The following is a 16304-nucleotide window of genomic DNA, read 5'->3' as shown; positions in this document are numbered from 1 at the left end:
TGACATTTTGAACCAGATAATTTTTTGTTATGGGAGTCTGTTCTGTGCATTACAGAATGTTTAGTAGCATCCTGGGCCCCTATCCAATAGAGACCAGTAGATGCGAGTAGCATCCCACCCTTCAGTTGAAATAGATGCTTTCAGGTTTAGAGAGGAAAAAATAAAACTGTTGTTATTTGAAGAAGATAAGACTGAATGTGTATAAAATCCTAAAGGATATCCTAGGAAGAAAAACATGAATCCCAACCCTTATATCATATTATAATCCAAAGTTAACTCACTAGACCTAATATTGATTGACTTAAATGTAAAACTTAGACTATAAATCTTGCAGAAGAAAATCATGGTCACATTGAGTTAGGCAAAGGTTTCTTAGATGGAACACCAAATACTCAAACTATGAAAGAAAAAGAATGGAGAAATTTGACTTTATCAAATAAAAAATGTTTTGGCTTCAAAATACATTTTCAAGAAAATGAAAAGGTAAGCCAAAGAGTGGGAGAATTTACTAAACCTATATCTGTTAAACGGTTATATTTAGAATATATAAAGAACACATCAAACTCAATAATAAGACAAACAGCCTGATTTTAAAATAAGCAAAAGATCTGAAAAGATACTTCCATTAAGAAAGTATGAAAATGGCTAAAAAGCACATACGAAGATTCTCAACATCATCTGTCATCAGGGAAATGCAAATGAAAACAACAATTAGACACCACTACCTCCCCATTAGAATGACTAAAATTAAAAAGGCTTGACAATACTAAGGGTCAGTTGTTCTGTGGATTAACTGGAACCCTCAGACACTGCTGGTGGACATGCAGAATAGGACAGACTCTTTGGGAAACAGCTTGGCACATCTCATAAAAACCTACCATAATATTAACCCTACCAAAGTATGCAGAAATTCTATTCCCCCAAGTATTCACTTTGAAGAAAAATGTATACACAAATGACTATAGCAGCTTATTTCATAGTAGCCCTAAACTGGAAATAATGCAAATGCTTATCAACAGGTGAGGGAATAAACAAATAGTGGCATGTCCATTGCTCTGTGGTACACTAGAATGTAAGTCAGTGGCTAAACGGAGCACGTTATTGATATATGTAACAACATGGATGACTCTCAAAAGCATTACACTAAGGGAAAGAGGCCAGACAAAAAGGTTATATGCTGTATGAAGTCCCAGAGAAGACAGCCCTACAGAGCCAAAAAGCAGATCAGTGGTTGCCAGAGGGTAGGGATGGAGTGAGGCAACGGCCTGCAAAGGGGAATGAGGGGAATTTCTGTGATGATAATCATGATCTTAGTGGTTTTACAGCACTGCATACATTTGTCAAAATTCATTGAATTGTAAAATTAAAATTGGTAAAATTTATTGTATGTAAATTGTACCCTAAATACAACTAATTAAAAAAGAGAGATGGAAGAATCTTTATATATTGATGTGGAGAGACCACCAAGATATATTAGTAAATGAAAAACAGTACAGAAAATTTTCATAGCATGCTACCTTTGGTGGTAAACATTAGTATCATGTATATTGTATAATGTATAAATTTTTTTCCCACCACACCTCTTACCAAATTTTCTCTTTCTCAGAATCTTCTTTCATTGACATTTTCTTTTCCATTTCTGTTTCCTGGTCTCCTTCTTCACTCCTTGCCCTTCAGTCAGGCCATTTTTATCCACTCTCTTCCAGAGTTAAGGTCAAATTAGCTGACTGGACCTTAAAATCACAATATGCTCTTTTGGCCATTTCTCCTATCATCTTCAGCTCCAACAAGAAGCCCCATCTGATTACACTCTTGCAAAATGATTTTCCATGGTGCTTCCACAGCCTATAAGATTGTTTCCAAACTCCTTAGCATGGGCTAAAAGGCCTGTTTAAAAGAAACAGGTACAGACTTAGCTTATAGCATCACTCCCCTTCTTACCTTCCATATAGCTAGTGTTTTAGTTACATAAAATCACATCACTCTTCTTCAGACACTCTGTGCTTTATGACCTCATTATCTTGCAAATACATCGACTTACCCCCTTCCATCATCTCCCTTCTTTCTTTTCTTCATCTGGCAAACTCAAACTCCAGTGGGACAAACCAGATCATATGTCACGTCTTCTGTGGAAAAAAAACTTTTTTTAAATCTTTCTCTTCTGTGGTTTACTACTCCTGGAAAATATTTTGCCTTTATGAAAACTGACATATGATTGTTATTTTCTGGAGAGACAAACATGCTAGATTGGGATAAAAAAGACATAGAAATGACCCAGGTGGCCTCCACTAGCAGATGTGTCTCTGTATACAGATACCTTTAAGTATCTACAATGACACAAATGGGATCCATTATGATTCAGTGCTCTCGCCTACATTGTTTTCACTCATCACTGTGTGACATATCTTCCAGTGTGAGATCTATGTGCCACCTTTAATGGTTGCATAGTATTCTGTTTTACGTATCATTTCTTTAACTAATGTCCTGTGGATGCATGTTTAAGTCACTTCCAGTTGCTTTGCATTACCATAAATAACGTAATGAGCATTCCGCTGTGCTTTGAAAAATGTCTTGACAAATGTCCCTGATCATTGGATCATAATTATCTGTGTGCCTGTTTTTCTCACCAGACTATTATTAGTTCCCTGAGGGCAAAAATCATTATTTCTTTTGGAATCTCCAGAACCTTACAGAGTGCCAGTAGGAGCTTAATATATATTGTTGAAAGAAAGAAGGAATAAATGAATGGATGTTTATATAGTTGGGCGTACATGTGTGTTATCACACGTCTTCTGTTCTTACTCAGCTTTTCATTGGCCCTGAGCCTGATATCTCTCAGGCATTATACCACCCCCTACTTGTTTCTAATACAGATGTCATTACCACTGACATAAATTCAATATGTTGCTTTCAGAATTACAATTTTGCCAAACCATGACTCCCCCATAGATTTTGGTGGCCTCTGGAATAGATTTTGTAAATTACAGAGAAAAAAAAAAGACATATACTTGATACTCTTTGCCCTACCCCAAGCAAAGATGAGTTATTAAAACTGAAATTGTCAATTACAAGAAAAAACACATAGTATGTATGTTGCATACTATTTACAGCTGTTGTCTGTTGTGGGTTCTTTGGAGCACCATTTGCTGCTACAACTGAATGGTCCCATAAGTTTAACTCACCAATGCGACTGCAAAATTGCCTTAAATCACGGAGAGGAAGGAGGAAAATCAACTAGAAATGGCTAAAATTCTGCTTATACTAATTTCTTCATGAGAGTCCACAGTTTTCCCTGTTTGCTTCTTCAGGATGCTCAGAACAGCCTGGCAGCTTTTGTGGTGTATTATAGTCTAGCAGATTATCACCCTGACTATCCAAAGGGAAGAAACATCATTGACATTTCTTTGCAAGGCTGCATTCGGCTTATTGACTAACACACTGCATTGCACTGGTTACCAGGCAATGGGACTCAAATGGCCCAGACAATGAGAGTGTTCAGTTGGTGTTGAAATTTTACACGAGCTTAAGCTACTTTTTTTTTTTTTAATTTCTTCTTGCTGGGCTGGGAGCACTTACTATTGTTGTTCAATATGTTGTAAATGAACATAGTTCAAAAACCACAAAGAGAGTGTTATGGAATTATAGAACTGAAAATAGGCCACTGATTGGGTACAAATTCGTCAAGCCTCTTTATTACTCAACAAGCTTTTTATTGGCGTGCCAATACAGCTTGCTTTGGAAGGAGTGAAAAGTAATTGTGAGCAAATGATATAGTGGGAAAGTTGACCTTCAACTAACTTCAACTGTGCTCAGCTAGCTAACTGTATACCACCCCCGCCAATACTTAGTAAGTTCCAGTTAGCAAATCACTAGGCTTACATGCAGAATATCCAACCCAATACTCACTTGAGAAACTTAACATAATTCATCTCAGGTAGAACATGGTGGGGCTGGAATTTGAACTCTGGAAATATGGCTCTAAAAGTTGTGCTCTGCTCTATAACTCTACCACTGTCTGTGGTTAAACAAATGTGCTATCTTCATAAATGTCAGAATTTTTCTGAAGCACAGTCTTTGGCATGTCTTTCTCCTGTTGAAAAGCCATCATTTACTTTCTATTTCTTAAAGTAGACATTCTCAGCTGTTGTTTTCTGGGACACACATAACAAATATTCTTACTACAACTCTCTGCCATTCTTTTCTCCCCAGTCCAGAAAGCACACTTGGATGCATATTATTCAAAGTAACCTTATTTTTATTTTTTTACATCTTTATTAGAGTATAATTGCTTTACAATGGTGTGTTTCTGCTTTATAACAAAGTGAATCAGTTATACATATACATATGTTCCCATATCTCTTCCCTCTTGTGTCGCCTTCCCTCCCACCCTCCCTATCCCACCCCTCCAGGCGGTCACAAAGCACCAAGCTGATCTCCTTGTGCTATGCGGCTGCTTCCCACTAGCTATCTATTTTACGTTTGGTAGTGTATATATGTCCATGCCACTCTCACTTTGTCACAGCTTACCCTGCCCCCTCCCCATATCCTCAAGTCTGTTCTCTAGTAGGTCTGTGTCTTTCTTCCTGTCTTACCCCTAGGTTCTTCATGACATTCTTTTTTCTTAAATTCCATATATATGTGTTAGCATAAGGTATTTGTCTTTCTCTTTCTGACTTACTTCACTCTGTATGACAGACTCTAGGTCTATCCACCTCATAACAAATAGCTCAATGGCTGCATAATATTCCATTGTATATATGTGCCACATCTTTATCCATTCATCCGATGATGGACACTTAGGTTGTTTCCATCTCTGGGCTATTGTAAGTAGAGCTGCAATGAACATTTTGGTACATGACTCTTTTTGAATTATGGTTTTCTCACGGTATGTGCCCAGTAGTGGGATTGCTGGGTCATATGGTAGTTCTATTTGTAGTTTTTTAAGGAACCTCCATACTGTTCTCCACAGTGGCTGTATCAATTTACATTCCCACCAACAGTGCAAGAGGCTTCCCTTCTCTCCACATCCTCTCCAGCATTTGTTGTTTCTAGATTTTTTGATGATGGCCATTCTTACTGGTGTAAGATGATACCTCATTGTAGTTTTGATTTGCATTTCTCTAATGATTAATGAAGTTGAGCATTCTTTCATGTGTTTGTTGGCAGTCTGTATATCTTCTTTGGAGAAATATCTATTTAGGTCTTCTGCCCACTTTTGGATTGGGTTGTTTGTTTTTTTGTTATTGAGCTGCATGAGCTGCTTATAAATTTTGGAGATTAATCCTTTGTCAGTTGCTTCACTTACAAATATTTTCTCCCATTCTGAGGGCTGTCTTTTGGTCTTGTTTATGGTTTCCTTTGCTGTGCAAAAGACTTGAAGTTTCATTAGGTCCCATTTGTTTATTTTTGTTTTTATTTCCATTTCTCTAGGAGGTGGGTCAAAAAGGATCTTGCTGTGATTTATGTCATAGAGTGTTCTGCCTATGTTTTCTTCTAAGAGTTTGATAGTTTCTGGCCTTACATTTAGGTCTTTAATCCATTTTGAGCTTATTTTTGTGTATGGTGTTAGGGAGTGATCTAATCTCATACTTTTACATGTACCTGTCCAGTTTTCCCAGCACCACTTATTGAAGAGGCTGTCCTTTCTCCACTGTACATTCCTGCCTCCTTTATCAAAGATAAGGTGACCATATGTGCGTGGGTTTATCTCTGGGCTTTCTATCCTGTTCCATTGATCTTTCTGTTTCTGTGCCAGTACCATACTGTCTTGATTACTGTAGTTTTGTAGTATAGTGTGAAGTCAAGGAGCCTGATTCCTCCAGCTCAGCTTTTCGTTCTCAAGATTGCTTTGGCTATTCAGGGTCTTTTGTGTTTCCATACAAATTGTGAAATTTTTTGTTCTAGTTCTGTGAAAAATGCCAGTGGTAGTTTGATATGGATTGCATTGAATCTGTAGATTGCTTTGGGTAGTAGAGTCATTTTCACAATGTTGATTCTTCCAATCCAAGAACATGGTATATCTCTCCATCTGTTTGTATCATCTTTAATTTCTTTCATGAGTGACTTATAGATTTCTGCATACAGGTCTTTTGTCTCCTTAGGTAGGTTTATTCCTAGGTATTTTATTATTTTTGTTACCGTGGTAAATGAGAGTGTTTCCTTAATTTCTCTTTCATATTTTTCATCATTAGTGTATAGGAATGCAAGAGATTTCTGTGCATTAATTTTGTATCCTGCTACTTTACCAAATTCATTGATTAACTCTAGTAGTTTTCTGGTAGCATCTTTAGGATTCTCTATGTATAGTATCATGTTATCTGCAAACAGTGACAGCTTTACTTCTTCTTTTCCGATTTGGATTCCTAAAACTTCCAAAACTTTGTTGAATAAGAGTGGTGATAGTGGGCAACCTTGTCTTGTTCCTGATCTTAGTGGAAATGCTTTCAGTTTTTCACCATTGAGGACGATGTTGGCTGTGGTTTGTCATATATGGCCTTTATTATTTTGAGGAAAGTTCCATTCCCTCTGTGCCTACTTTCTGGAGGGTTTTTATCATAAATGGGTGTTGAATTTTGTCAAAAGCTTTCTCTGCATCTAATGAGATGATCATATGGTTATTTTCCTTCAGTTTGTTAATGGTTTATCACGTTGATTGATTTGCGTATATTGAAGAATCCTTTCATTCCTGGAATAAACCCCACTTGATCATGGTGTATGATCCGTTTAATGTGCTGTTGGATTCTGTTTGCTAGTATTTTGTTGAGGATTTTTGCATCTATGTTCATCAGTGATATTGGCATGTAGTTTTCTTTCTTTGTGACATCCTTGTCTGGTTTTGGTATCAAGGTGATGGTGGCCTTGTAGAATGAGTTTGGGAGTGTTCCTCCCTCTGCTATATTTTGGAAGAGTTTGAGAAGGATAGGTGTCATCTCTTCTCTAAATGTTTGATAGAATTCGCCTGTGAAGCCATTTGGTCCTGGGCTTTTGTTTGTTGGAAGATTTTTAATCACAGTTTCAATTTCAGTGCTTGTGATTGGTCAGTTCATATTTTCTATTTCTTCCTGATTCAGTCTTGGCAGGTTGTGCATTTCTAAGAATTTGTCCGTTTCTTCCAGGTTGTCCATTTTGTTGGCATAGAGTTGCTTGTACTAATCTCTCATGATCTTTTGTATTTCTGCAGTGTCAGTTGTTACTTCTCCTTTTTCATTTCTAATTCTATTGATTTGAGTCTTCTCCCTTTTTTTTTTTTGATCTGGCTAATGGTTTATAAAGTTTGTTTATCTTTTCAGAGAACCAGCTTTTAATTTTATTGATCTTTGCTATTGTTTCCTTCATTTCTTTTTCATTTATTTCTGATCTGATTTTTATGATTTCTTTCCTTCTGCTAACTTTGGCGTTTTTTTTTCTTCTTTCTCTAATTGCTTTAGGTGCAAGGTTAGGTTGTTTATTTGAGATGTTTCCTGTTTCTTAATGTAGGATGGTATTGCTATAAACGTCCCTCTTAGAACTGCTTTTGCTGCATCCCATAGATTTTGGGTCATCGTGTCTCCATTGTCATTTGTTTCCAGGTATTTTTTTATTTCCTCTTTGATTCCTTCAGTGATCACTTCGTTATTAAGTAGTGTATTGTTTAGCCTCCATGTGTTTGTATTTTTTATAGATCTTTTCCTGTAATTGATATCTAGTCTCATAGCGTTGTGGTCAGAAAAGATACTTGAAACAATTTCAATTTTCTTAAATTTACCAAGGCTTGACTTGTGGCCCAAGATATGATCTATCCTGGAGAATGTTCCATGAGCACTTGAGAAAAATGTGTAGTCTGTTGTTTTTGGATGGAATGTCCTATAAATATCAATTAAGTCTATCTTGTTTAATGTATCATTTAAAGCTTGTGTTTCCTTATTTATTTTCATTTTGGATGATCTGTCCATTGGTGAAAGTGGGGTGCTAAAGTCCCCTACTATGAATGTGTTACTGTCTATTTCCCCTTTTATGGCTGTTAGTATTTGCCTTATGTATTGAGGTGCTCCTATGTTGGGTGCATAAATATTTGCAGTTGTTATATCTTCTTGGATCGATCCCTTGATGATTATATAGTGTCCTTCTTTGTCTCTTCTAATAGTCTTTATTTTAAAGTCTATTTTGTCTGATATTAGAATTGCTACTCCAGCTTTCTTTTGGTTTCCATTTGCATGAAACATCTTTTTCCATCCCCTTACTTTCAGTCTGTATGTGTCTCTACGTCTGAAGTGGGTCTCTTGTACACAGCAAATATATCGATCTTGTTTTTGTATGCACTCAGCCAGTCTGTGTCTTTTGGTTGGAGCGTTTAATCCATTTACATTTAAGGTAATTATCGATATGTATGGTCCTATTCCCATTTTCTTAATTCTTTTGGGTTCGTTATTGTAGGTCTTTTCCTTGTCTTGTGCTTCTTGCCTAGAGAAGTTCCTTTAGCATTTGTTTTAAAGCTGGTTTGGTGGTGCTGAACTCTCTCAGCTTTTGCTTGTCTATAAAGGTTTTAATTTCTCCATCAAATCTGAATGAGATCCTTGCTGGGTAGAGTAATCTTGGTTGCAGGTTTTTCTCCTTCATCACTTTAAATATGTCCTGCCAGTCCCTTCTGGCTTGCAGAGTTTCTGCTGAAAGATCAGCTGTTTAACCTTATGGGGATTCCCTTGTGTGTCATTTGTTGTTTTTCCCTTGCTGCTTTTAATATGTTTTCTTTGTATTTAATTTTTGACAGTTTGATTAATATGTGTCTTGGCGTATTTCTCCTTGGATTTATCCTGTATGGGACTCTCTGTACTTCTTGGACTTGATTAACTCTTTCCTTTCCCATATTAGGGAAGTTTTCAACTATAATCTCTTCAAATATGTTCTCAGTCCCTTTCTTTTTCTTTTCTTCTTCTGGAACCCCTATAATTCGAATGTTGTGTTCCTGTCTTGCTAGTTGTTTGGCATAGGATGTCCAGCACTGTAGCTTGCTGGTCGTTGAGTGAAGCTGGGTGCTGGTGTCGAGATGGAGGTCTCTGGGAGATTTTCGCCATTTGATATTATGTGGAGCTGGGAGGTCTCTTGTGGACCAGTGTCCTGAAGTTGGCTCTCCCACCTCAGAGGCACAGAACTGACTCCTGGCTGCAGCACCAAGAGCCTTTCATCCACACAGCTCAGAATAAAAGGGAGAAAAAGTAGAAAGAAAGAATTAGTAGAAGTAGAAAGAAAAAGAAAGGAAGGAAGCAAGGAGGGAGGGGGGAAGGAAGGAAAAAAAGAAAGAAGATAAAGTAAAATAAAAGAAGATAAAATATAATAAAGGTATTAAAATAAAAAAATAATTATTAAGAAAAAATATTAAAAGCAAAACGAAACAAAATAACGGAGGATAGAAGAACCCTAGTACAAATGGTGGAAGCAAAGCTATACAGCATAAATCTTGCTCTCAAAGTCCACCTCCTCAATTTGGGATGATTCGTTGTCTATTCAGGTATTCCATAGACATCAAGTTGATTGTGGAGCTTTATTCCGCTGCTTCTGAGGCTGCTGGGAGAGATTTCCCTTTCTCTTCTTTGTTCTCACAGGTCCCAGGGACTCAGCTTTGAATTGGGCCCCATCTCTGCGTGTAGGTTGCCGGAGGGCGTCTGTTCTTCCCTCAGACATGACGGGGTTAAAGGATCCGCTGATTCGGGGGCTCTGGCTCACTCAGGGCGGCAGGAGGGAGGGGCACGGAGGGCGGGTTAATCCTGCGGCGGTAGAGGTTGACGTTGCACCAGCCTGAGGCACGTTGTGCGTTCTCCCGGGGGAGTTGTCCCTGGATCCCGGGACACTGGCAGTGGCGGGCGGCACAGGCTCCCCGGAAGCGGGGTGTAGATAGTGACCTGTGTTCGCACACAGGCTTCTTGGTGGCGGCAGCAGCAGCCTTAGCGTCTCATGCCCGTTTCTGGGGTCTGCGCTTTTAGCCGCGGCTCGCACCCGTCTCTGGAGCTCCTTTAAGCAGCGCTCTTAATCCCCTCTCCTCGCGCATCAGGAAACAAAGAGGGAAGAAAAAGTGTCTTGCCTTTCGGCAGCTCCAGACTTTTCCCCAGACTCCCTCCCGGCTAGCCGTGGCGCACTAACCCCCTGCAGGCTGTGTTCATGCTGCCAACCCCAGTCCTTTCTCAGCGCTCCGACTAATGCCGGAGCCTCAGCTCCCAGCCCCTCCCGCCCCGGCGGGTGAGCCGACAAGCCTCTCGGGCTGGTGAGTGCCGGTCGGCCCTTATCCTCTGTGCGGGAATCTCTCCGCTTTGCCCTCCACACCCCTGTTGCTGTGCTCTCCTCCGCGGCTTCGAAGCTTACCCCCTCCGCCACCCGCAGTTTCCTCCCGCGAAGGGGCTTCCTAGTGTGTGGAAACCTTTCCTCCTTCACAGCTCCCTCCCACTGGTGCGGGTCCCGTCCCTATTCTTTTGTGTCTGTTTATTCTTTTTTCTTTTGCCCTACCCAGGTACGTGGGGGATTTCTTGCCTTTTGGGAGGTGTGAGGTCTTCTGCCAGTGTTCAGTAGGTGTTCTGTAGGAGTTGTTCCGTGTGTAGATGTATTTCTGGTGTATCTGTGGAGAGGAAGGAGATCTCCATGCTTTATTCTTCTGCCATCTTCCCAGAAGCCTCCAAAGTAACCTTATTTTAAGGATGACTTTAAATCTGCTCTTATATAAGTTAAACTAGAGTCTAACAAGATATAACAGAAACATGATTACATTTGCCCAAATAGTGGTTTATTGGTCTCAAACATCCAGAAGCATTGAAGAAGCTAGTGAAGGTGCAGGGTAGCTGCTTAAGGGATTTTTCAAGAACTAGGCTCTTTCTACCTTTATGGTAACATCTTATCATGTGACTTTGATTCTCAAGTTGGCTTCTTCACCTGAAAGTATCAGATCTATGTGCACGGAAGGAACAAGAGACAAAGTTAAGGGATAAGGTACAAAAACCAAGAAGGCATTTGCCAGGTGAAACAGTGCCCTTTAGTCAGTTTTCCAGAAAGACCAACCCCAGGCTGCCATTTACATCTCATTGGTCTCAACCCTGTCACATGGTCACTCCTACCTACAAGAGGATCCACGAAGCTGGGTGTTTTGATCTGGGCACTTTTTAAACCCCCCAAAATCAGGGGTCTCGTAGTAGGAAATAAGGGGAGAAAAGCTATTGGGCGGTAGCCAGCATTTTGTGTGATATGTGTATGTGTGTGTATATACATGTATATATGTATGTATATTTATAAAGTATATGTATACATATATAGTGTAGTGTATGTGTGTGTGTATGTATATATATGTGTGTGTATATATATATATAACAAGCATTTACACTTTTATTACTAACCAGTGATTCTTCAGTAGATCTCATCACATATTATAGCGTATCAGGGAGACACTGACTCCATGGTTGAGAACTTCTTATCTACAGAATAAAGTCCAAATCCCTAAACAAAATATATGAGGAAGGATCTTAACAGTTTGACACCAAACTCCTTTTCTAAATTCACAAGCTACTATCTCTAGTCCTTTGCTTCAGCCATTCACAACTTTTCTTTATTCTTGAATGCACCAGTTTTTCTCCTCTGTGTTCTTTGCCATGTATCTTTTTCTTTGCTTAGAAGACCCCTTCTCACCTTCTTTCTCTAGTTAACTGATACTTATCCTTCAGGACCCAGTCTAAATAACATCACATCGCTGGAAATGTCCTTCCCTCTCTGACTCAGATCTATTTTTGGCGCTTTATATACACCTCCACTAGCTCACTTATCATTATTTGCTTGCATGTTTGTCACTACAGACAAATGCTTTGGCCTCTTACAGAACAAGAACTATAATATATTCAACTTTTTCTACCCAATGCCTCCTGCAGTTTCTGGAATATGTTCAAAATACCTGCTTAAGCAAAAACATAACTGAATATTATCCACAATATATAAAGGATCTACAAAGAGAAATAACATGCTCTTACCATAGTCAGTAAAAATGCACCAATATATGCCCCTTAAACCTGCATCTCATTGGCTGTTGACAGAGGGTTTTTTGTTTAATTGATGATAATAGTAATATAATTAGGGAATTAATAGTTTATTTCTCTGTATCTTCCATTACTTGTTATTTAGCTGTAATTGAGAGTTATTCAGTTTTGTCTGTCTTTGTACAGAATTTGAGACACAGTTTATTCCCTCAAAAAGATTACTGCTTAACGGAAGAAAAGCCATATTTAACTCATGATTTGAATGATCAGGAAGAAAATGACTGATTTAACTTTTAGTCTGTTTAGTGGCTAAGGTATTTATACTTGGCAAATATTTAGTTCTTATCATTAGAATGGGTTTAGGAGCAATAAAGAATTGGGTTAGGATACAGAAGGAAGAGTCAAAAAACCCACACAAAATTAAACAAGGGGTTAGAGCAGACACGGTGAATTGCTTGTATGATACCACATGTTCCCCACTTCTTCCTCAAGTGTATGGGGACAGACATCACCAATCAATCAAAAGACATTTACCACCTGAACCCAGATGTGGTCTAAGAATACGTTTCAACACTACGATACTCCATGTGTCTTCTGTCAGCAAAGAAACGATAAGTCTCTCTTTCATCAATGCATTCTTCATAAGATCTATTCATGTCAATACACTCCCTGTGATTGGCAGAGAGTGTGTTCCTGATTTCTTCTGCAAAGTGAAGGAAGTATTGCAACTCCAAGATTAAGCTTCCAGGTGCTTCCCTCTTTTGTGAAATCTCTCCAGGATTGGCTTCAGTGTCATAAAGTCAGTCATAAATTTCCCAATTCAGTTTCTGTACTTGACTTCTGTTTCTACTGGGGAATGTGAGGCACCATCCTAACCACAGACTTTATAATTGAGAAGGGAAAGAGCTAACAGGTACACACTGAACAGCAAGCAATATGCCAAGTTCTTTATAATCACATCCTTTAGTTTTTATAACAGCTGTAGGAGGTCAGTATTATTGTCCTCATTTTACAGATGAGAAAGCAGCCTTGGAGAAATTAAGTCATTTGGCTGAGGTCTTACAATTGGTAAATGATGAAGATAAGATTCAATCTCAGATCTGGGACACCCAGCATCATGCTGTTGGACTCTGAAGAGTAAATTATTTCTTTGGTGGTCTTGCCAAAATCTGATTCTTGGTTGGTTTTGATGCCACTAAGTACTTATGCTTTGGATAACAGCCTTGAGCTTTAACTTTATACTCTCTTGAGTCTTGCAGACCATAGAGGCAGATGGAAAATAGATACATGTACATTAGATGTGTATTAGAAACAGTCAACCTGTTTCAGGCTTCATGCCAGTCACGTGTAATACTGGCTTCCTGGAGATTATCTGGGTGGAAATGAAAAGTGTACTTACGTTAATTTTCTTGTGTCTCTTTTTCTGCAGGGCAGCGCCCATACCACGTGATTACTGCTCGAGTTCACCCAGGAGAGAGCAATGCCAGCTGGGTGATGAAGGGGACCTTAGAGTTCCTGGTCAGCAGTGACCCTGTGGCTAGGCTCTTGAGGGAAAACTTCATTTTCAAGATCATCCCCATGCTCAACCCAGATGGTGTCATCAATGGCAAGTATGTCAGGCACCTGGCTCAACCTAGTCCGCATTTATGTTACCATGGTAACATGTTGTTGTTTTGCTCAATGGGCTTGACTGGAGAGGTCTTGGTACTCTGGCAGGAATAACTTCTCTTGGGTTCTGTTACCTGGTACAAATAACAGGGTAATCTCCATATACATTAATGTCAATCTCATAGTTCCTTTGAATAGAAAGGTATAGACTCATTGGCAATTAATAACAGAGGAATCCATAGAAATAATCTCATCTAACACTCCTTTTAAAAAGGAGGGAATTGGTGTCCACAGTAATCAAATGACTCCCCTAGTTACTTGGTTAGTGACAAAGTCAGGGCTCAAATTGTGATTTTCTTGAAGTTAAGACCAATGCTTCACAAAAATAAACTCAAAATGGATTAAAGACCTAAATGTAAGACCAGATGCTATAAAACTCTTAGGGGAAAACATAGGAACAACACTCTTTGACCTAAATCACAGCAAGATCTTTTTTGACCCACCTCCTAGAGTAATGGAAATAAAAACAAAAATAAACAAATGGGACCTAATGAAGCTTAAAAGCTTTTGCACAGCAAAAGAAAACATAAACAAGATGAAAAGACAACCCTCAAAATGGGAGAAAATATTTGTAAGTGAAGCAACTGACAAAGGATTAATCTCCAAAATTTACAAGCAGCTCATGCAGCTCAGTATCAAAAAAACAAACAACCCAATACAAAAATGGGCAGAAGAACTAAATAGACATTGCTCCAAAGAAGACATACAGATGGCCAAAAAGCTGCTCAACATCGCTAATTATTAGAGAAATGCAAATCAAAACTACAATGAGGTATCACCTCACACCAGTTAGAATGGGCATCATCAGAAAATCTACAAACAGCAAATGCTGGAGAGGGTGTGGAGAAAAGGAAACCCTCTTGCACTGTTGGTGGGAATGTAAATTGATACAGCCACTACGGAAAACAGTATGGATGTTCCTTAAAAAACTAAAAATAGAATTACCATATGACCCAACAATCCCACTACTGGGCATATACCCAGAGAAAACCATAATTCAGAATGACACATGAACCTCAATGTTCAATGGAGCACTATTTACAATAGCCAGGTCATGGAAGCAACCTAAATGCCCATGGACAGACGAATGGGTAAAGAAGATGTGGTACATATATACAATGGAATATTACTCAGCCATAAAATGGAATGAAATTGGGTCATTTGTAGAGACGTGGATGGACCTAGAGACTGTCATACAGAGTGAAGTAAGTCAGAAAGAGAAAAACAAATATCGTATATTAATGCGTATATGTGGAATCTAGAGAAATGGTACAGATGAACTGGTTTGCAAGGCAGAAATAGAGACACAGATGTAGAGAACAAATGTATGGACACCAATGGGGGAAAGCAGTGAGGGAGGGTGATGGGATGGATTGGGAGATTGGAATTGACAAATATACACTAATATGTATAAAATAGATAACTGATAAGAACGTGTGTAAAAAAAAGATTAAAAGAAATAATAAAACAAAACAAAACGAACAAACAAACAAAAAAAGACCAATGCTTTGATTTGCTTCTATTTCCTGCAGATAAATCTTTATTCTCAGTTGTATTTTACTGGATTCTGGATACAGCTGTAATAAAAGTGTCACTTTATCTAAATGGAATGGCTGAAATGGTTGAAAAATGGCTGTGGAATGGCTAAAAGTGAAACGACTGAAAAATGGTTGGCTGCAAGAGGGAAGATTGGGGTGGTGTTTCTCCTGGCCTAGCTCCTCCATGCCTTTCAGAATGTATAATAGGAAAGGTGAATTCCAGTGTCGTAAGGGGTCAGCATTTGCAGAGTTGTGAGCTGAGGCCCAGATAGAAGAGCAGGTTCCCAAGATCACTGAGTCAGTGGGTTGGAGTGACAGGATTAACATTCATACATACCTGCCTCAAACTGTGGAAAAAGACTTAAAGCCCCTTCCTATGGTAACAAATGATTCTTTTTTACTATAGGATTAGACATTGGTATCCTATGGAAATAAACAGAATACAAGGTAAACAGAAAAATTGAAAGGAAAAATAATTTCAAAAGCTAAAAATAAAAAGGCAGAAGAAGTTATAATTTCAAATATCAGTTTTAAAGAGGCAAAAGCATATGTTTAAAAACTGGGAAAATAGAGCAATATTGAAAAGGTGAAACAGAAGAGGTAAAATGAGAGTTAGAAAGAAATTAAAAAAGAAAACAAAAATTTCAGAGATAAAATTACAGTGACTTAAAATTAATAAGAAAATGTTTAAGAAATATAAAATAATAATTTCTTTCAGGAAATAAAAACCCAAAATAAATGTTAAAAGGCTGAGAATAGACTAGCTTCAAAGGAAAAGCACAAAACGAATATTGTTAAGTTAAAAAGTTTAAAAATTTAAAGATGATAAACTAGAAAAAGAGGATGAGAATAAATTCCAAATGATAAAGTATGATAAATTATGCCAAAATGCAAGCAAGTTAAAGCTAAAGGCTGTAAAACTAAAATTTCAATAGATACCACCAGAAAAAAAAAAAAAGAAAAAGGAAAAATAAGTAGGTAAGGAAAGCATCCATGTGTTCTAACAAGATTCCTAGATTTGTAGCTTCCAGATTTCTTTTTTTTTTTGATGGTAGTTTTTGGTGGGCAGAGAGGAGGGTCCTTCCTCTTTGCATATGGTGACTGGTTGGTCTTCAAG

General features: G+C 38.3%; 1 protein-coding gene across 1 annotated transcript in view; it reads left to right on the top strand.

Moving 5' to 3' along the window:
- The window catches only part of AGBL1 (AGBL carboxypeptidase 1), a gene marked incomplete at its 5' end in the record, with an annotated part of 714342 nt that overhangs the window by 263879 nt on the left and 434159 nt on the right, over window positions 1–16304 (top strand). The window contains one exon of the mRNA XM_049707013.1: window positions 13411–13591. Within this exon, the coding sequence (XP_049562970.1) occupies window positions 13411–13591 (181 nt within the window). The remainder of the gene's footprint in view (window positions 1–13410; window positions 13592–16304) is intronic.

The sequence above is a fragment of the Orcinus orca genome, chromosome 2 (assembly GCF_937001465.1).
Source record: "Orcinus orca chromosome 2, mOrcOrc1.1, whole genome shotgun sequence".
Lineage (NCBI taxonomy): Eukaryota > Metazoa > Chordata > Mammalia > Artiodactyla > Delphinidae > Orcinus > Orcinus orca.
This window is presented reverse-complemented; position numbering and strand designations above follow the sequence as displayed.